At 40.8% G+C, this 5750-nt stretch overlaps 1 protein-coding gene across 1 annotated transcript; it reads left to right on the top strand.

The window, feature by feature from the left end:
- Positions 1-1116: 1116 nt before the first annotated feature.
- On the top strand, positions 1117-3679 carry LOC308328325 (guanylin-like; the record flags this gene model as incomplete). Its single annotated transcript, XM_080782096.1, has 3 exons — positions 1117-1194; positions 3014-3212; positions 3621-3679. The coding sequence occupies 3 exons, from the start codon at positions 1117-1119 to the stop codon at positions 3677-3679; spliced, it is 336 nt and encodes a 111-aa protein (XP_080638222.1).
- Between the last annotated feature and the right edge of the window lie 2071 nt (positions 3680-5750).

Genomic DNA, 5750 nt, shown 5'->3' with positions numbered 1-5750 from the left:
GGGCAGGATTTGATCAGACTCAGTCAGTCAGTATACCATACTGACCATTCTTGAGGGTCAATAGGTCAGAAGACTCCTCTGCAGGCTATAACTGTCCGGCTCCTCCACTTACATGCACTATGGGTGCACGTGACGTAGGATGGGAGAGAGAGAGAGATCACTTCAACATGTTCATTAGATCATCCAATGCTGTATATGTGCTATAGCTAGATGCGATAGCTTAATTGTGCCTTTATACCCCTCGTCTACCACACGGCCATTTAAGTAAAAGAGTGTGATTTAAGGCCAAAATAAAATAGGCCATTTTGTTGGCCTATAAGTGACGTGGAGAGACTAGGTGTGTTTTCACTGACCGCTGGTGAATCACTACGGACTCTGACGCCACTCACCGCCACACCGGGTGTCAGAATATTCGCGGGGTTTATGGGTGCGTTGGGTTTGCACTGCAGAACGCACGCCCCGACAGAGTGACATGCAGACATGATTGTGTGTGTGTGTGTGTGTGTGTGGGGGGGGGGGGGGGGGGCGCGGGGGCCATAAAATGACCGGATGATAAGGTCAGAGCAGGATTTATAGAGTCACAGATATCCTCTTTAGTGACGCAGTAAAAGACAACTACTCATTAACCCATTCTGAACGGGAACCCATGTTGGTGTTAGCATCATGTTATGCTTTAGCTATTGAAAAATAGCAGATCTACAAGCTCATAGCGCGCCACCGAGTGGCGCGCTACGAGCTTGTAGGTCTGCTATTTTTTGAAAAATCGAAGAACGACTGACATTTTTATAGAATCTGATCTCAGGTCAGAATGGGTTAACCACCTGACGTCCTGCAGGCCGCAGCCCTGCTCTGCCCTGCCCTGCGGGGGCAGACGCCTTTAAAAAGGGTCCGTTCTGGAGGTTGGGAGTACAGAACAACTGGAGCTGACTGTCTGGACACTACCTACCGTATACCGAGCCACACCAAGAACCACTGTGTTGACTGGACACTACAGTACCTACGGAAATACACCAGCCTATACTGAACCACACCAACACCAACAACAACGAACCCTCAGCTGACTATAGACACTATTCCTACTGATCTACAGCATCAACAAAACAACCCAGAACAACCATGAAGACCAGCATGCTGTCTGCCATCACCGTCCTGCTCCTGGCTTTCACCTTCACTTCTGATGCCGTGCAGGTCCAAGTAAGTGACAATTCAATTCAACTCAATTCAATTCAATTCAATTCAATTCAATTCAATTCAGTTCGATTCAGTTCAACTCAATTCAATTCAATTCAACTCAATTCAATTCAATTCAACTCAATTCAATTCAATTCAATTCAATTCAATTCAACTCAACTCAATTCAATTCAATTCAATTCAATTCAATTCAATTCAATTCAATTCAATTCAATTCAATTCAACTCAATCCGTAAAGTTGATGTCAGCCTATACTTACAAAGGTGCCCATGCACACTTTTTTGGACTTGAGAGCTACTTTCAAAATGACCAGCTCAACAATCAATCTATCTACCTACCGAAAAAAGAATATATTATAAACCATTGCTGAAACTAGTTTAAATATGGAATAGCGGCGCTGGTGTTACATAATAAGTCAAATGCACTTGGAACGGAGAAATGGAATAGGTAGCTGTTTTTTTAATTTATTTAATCTGTGATGCCTCTGACGTTTGTGCACAGCAACATCTATCTTGAAAACAAAATATTGCATTGTGGGTTTGAGCTGACAGGCCCTTTTTGATCAATGAATCAAGTCACCTTAATTCAAGTGGCAGATGCCAAAAATATATTTTTGTATATATTTTTTTAGGGGCATGTCATGTGATCTACCTGCACAGCCCTTGTGATCTACACGATCTATACCTTTTGGGTAGATGCATGCTCAGAATAGAGCCTGCACCTCCACTCTGGCCCAGGTGCAAAAGACAAAAGGCAGTACAAGAGGACAAAATACAGTCCACAACACGTAGCTCCACTGGTTTATTGATTCAACGTTTCCATCACTGGGATCTTCTTCAGGAATCCTTTCCTGAAGAAGATCCCAGTGATCGAAACGTTGATGGAAATGTTGAATCAATAAACCAGTGCAGCCCCCCGTTTTCTATACCAGTGTTGTGGACTAGTCCTCACTGTAAAAAGGGAAAGGAACTTAAATGCCTTTGACATAATTAGGTTATACAAAGTAATCTTGAACTTTCAACTGAAGCAGACCAGAGCAACTTTCACACTATTAGTGGAGTAATAATTCACCAGGAGTATCTAAACTTTGCCTCTCAGGTAGTGAGTATATCACCTCCGTTCTAGCGTCCCTGCACTGGCTCCCAATCTCCTTCTAGAATCAACTTCAAACTCCTTCTCACCATATTATTCAAAGCCAGCAAGTCCGGTCTCGCTCCACCCTACATCACCGATCTATTCTCCCCCTACGTCCCAACCCGCTCCCTGCATCCACCCTACATCGCTGATCTAATCTCCCCCTATATGTCCCAACCCGCTCCCTGAGATCCTCAGTCATCCGAAGACTTTCTCAACCCTCACATTTGCCGGCTAAAGTCCAAAGGAGACCATGCAGGCTTTCAGCTCCCTAATAGCGCCAAAACTCTGGAACACACTGCCCTTTATACACATCAAGCGCGCTGAATCAGTGTCTTCTTTTAAATCCCTTTTTTAAAAACCCACTTTTATAGATTCCTTCAAACTGCCAATCTAACATTTTAGTATATATATTTTCCTGCTTTTGTTTTGCTGTATATTTTTCTGTTTGTTGTTGTTGTAAAGCACTTTGTAATGCAATTTGAAAGGTGCTATATAAATAAAGTTTTATTATTATTATAAACTATAATATGTCGAACACGTGGTGTCTGCCTGTGGCTGGCCTTTGAGACTGTATTCACTGAGTTTGTACCTGTCTCTCTCTCTCTCTCCCTCCCCCTCTCCCTCTCTCCCTCTCTCCCTCCCTCTCTCCCTCTCTCTCCCCCTCTCTCTCTCCCTCTCTCTCCAGGAGGGAGTGTTTTCTTTCTCGGCGGAGTCGGTCAGGACGCTCCAGGCGTTGACGACGACCAATAGCGCGGCAGCCGAGCAGCGAAGCCCCCGGCTGCCGAGCCCCGGTGCATTGTGGGTCTGCCAGGACCCCGAACTCCCTCTGGACTTCCTGCCTCTCTGCCAGCAGCCGGGAGCCGCCATGGCTCTGTCCAACCTACGTAAGATTATTATTATTAATATTAACGCCTCTAAATCCTGACCTAAGGTTTTTGAAAAACTTCAAATATTTATATAGCAGCATCAAAAAAATTACATTTTTGAATACTGTACATACTGTACAGAACCCAAATATGGGTTCCCGGCCTGAGGGGGTAAGATACCAATAGGGGTTCCCGCCCAGAATGGGTTAAGAGATCATTCTATCCATTTCTCTTTCGATAAACATGATTTTGTTCGATTATTTAAAACTTTCAGCCAAAGCCGTTTATTTTTAAATGACTGTCGAATCTATTAAACCGCTTAGTTTTATTAACTGTCATAACTCTAAGGGCCGATTAACATACTCCTATTTTAGAGCCGAATAAAACTGTGTGTAATTTGGGTGTTTCTTTTTATCATTCCTACAGTGGTGGTCCCCATGGATGTGTGTGAGATCTGTTCCTTTGCTGCCTGCACTGGCTGTTAACATCTACTGTACCACTACCTAGTACCCACCCCACTGTACTGGCTGTTAACATCTACTGTACCATTACCTAGTACCCACTGTACTGCACTGGCTGTTAACATCTACCACTACTAGTATACCACAATGAAGAAATACTGTTACAAGAACAAGGCTTGTCTTAAAAACTTCAAGTCTAAAAACCTAAGTCTAAGTACTCAAATTTTACAAAACATTTTTTTTTCTTCTTTTTTGTCCGATCTACATGCTCAACAAAGTCTTTAGCTTGTAGCTAAGGCTATTTTCCAATTCCTAAAATATGAAACGATGCTTAAGTGGAATGTTTTGTTCTAATAATCAAAATCTTACAAAGTAATAATATTGCCATGGAGTAAAAAGAACAATAGTGAGATGTAGTGAGAGTGAAATGAAGGATGAATACGTGTCAAAAATGGAAATAATACTCAAGTAAAAGTACCTGAAAAAATACAAAAGTACAGTACTTGGTTACTTTCTATCACTGCCCAGAATGAAATGTAAAGACATGTTTCGCCAGACGAGACTACCTTGTTGTTTTATATTGTTATACATTATATATTATATAACTATTAGACTATAAGAGTTCATTTCTCCGTTCAGAAAGTACCTCTACATTCTAAGACAACTGTTTTCTCTACAAACTGTTACTTATTATTGCAGCATATCAGCCATTTATTTTAATTTATATTTGGAAGTAATTTTGATATTTTAAGTTATATTTCAGAGACTTTCTTACAGATCTTTGTATACACTCATTTTTTCATTTGTATTTTTGAATAAAAAAAAGCAAAGTTTAACTCAGTGTGTGTGTGTGTGTGTGTGTGTGTGTGTGTGTGTGTGTGTGTGTGTGTGTGTGTGTGCATTCCAACAAGTCATGTATTTATTTTCTAACCATTACATTAATATTTATCACTGGAAAGTTTATTTTTTCAAATTTGCACTTGAGGTAAAGTACTAAATGTAGCCTATATTTGCTTTAAAAAAACCACGTAAGTGTTGAAAAGTACATGATTAATACTAGTGTTTAATTAATGAATATATTATATACTAAATATCTTCATTTTTAAAAGCAGTATTTGAACTGCATACTATTTTAGAGTAGTTTGTGAATGTTTGCTGCCCTCTAGTGCTGTTCAGATGAATGACAACATGAACAAGTCTTTTTTTTTCGTTACCCCCTCACCCCTAAACTTCTTTGCTTTATTTACTATTTTGATTTTTTTTGTTTTTAATAGTTCAACTAGCCTATCTGCATCGACACTGTGAGCTTGTAGATTGGCTATTTAAACTATTCAAAAATGCTTTTCAAAATAGTAAAAAAGCCAAAGAAATTAAGGGGTAAGGCACCAGCGAAGATAGGGCCCCTTTGAAGATTTCCTACTTAACCAATAGTCACCAAACTCATCAGGGGACACATTTGAATATATATATATATATTTTTTAGGATTTCACAGATTCACTTCATTTTCAAACGTGTGTCGACTCATCATGTATCATCTATCTTCTATGAGGTTCAACTGAGACCAAATGTCTTTCTTGTGAACCAGGGCTGGACTGAGACAAAAATTCGGCCCTGACATTTTCACAGAACTTTAGGCCCAGACTGGCCCACCACCAACAACCAGCGCGCAGATACTCTAGTCTACCGGCTATTTCTGGTCGAGGCACTTGAAATACAGAATAAGCCCTTGGCTCCTTAATACCACCACTTTTACAGGACACAACATAAATGATACACAACCAACAGACAGTGAAACAGACAGACCGGCCCACCACAACCCACCAGACATAATGTCTGGCCTGTTGTGAACAAATCACTGCCTAGTATTATTCCTAGTCGTTGATAATACCAGTGCAGTAACACGTTCCGTTTTGATTTCCTTGTCGATTCCTTGTGTTGGCCCAATTAAATCCAACCTGAGCTGGTTTGACGCGGCCTGAACAAGGCTATGAAATGACATTTTTGGCCGTTTTAGACTGAATAAAAACAATGTGACTCCTCTGAGTCAAATGGAACCAAAATGGACTCTAACGGGTCCATTTGTACACACGGGGG

The sequence above is a fragment of the Protomyctophum bolini genome (genome assembly GCF_963924005.1).
Source record: "Protomyctophum bolini genome assembly, chromosome: 14".
Taxonomy (NCBI): domain Eukaryota; kingdom Metazoa; phylum Chordata; class Actinopteri; order Myctophiformes; family Myctophidae; genus Protomyctophum; species Protomyctophum bolini.
Note: the sequence above shows the minus strand (reverse complement) of the source record. Positions and strands in the feature narration are given on the sequence as shown.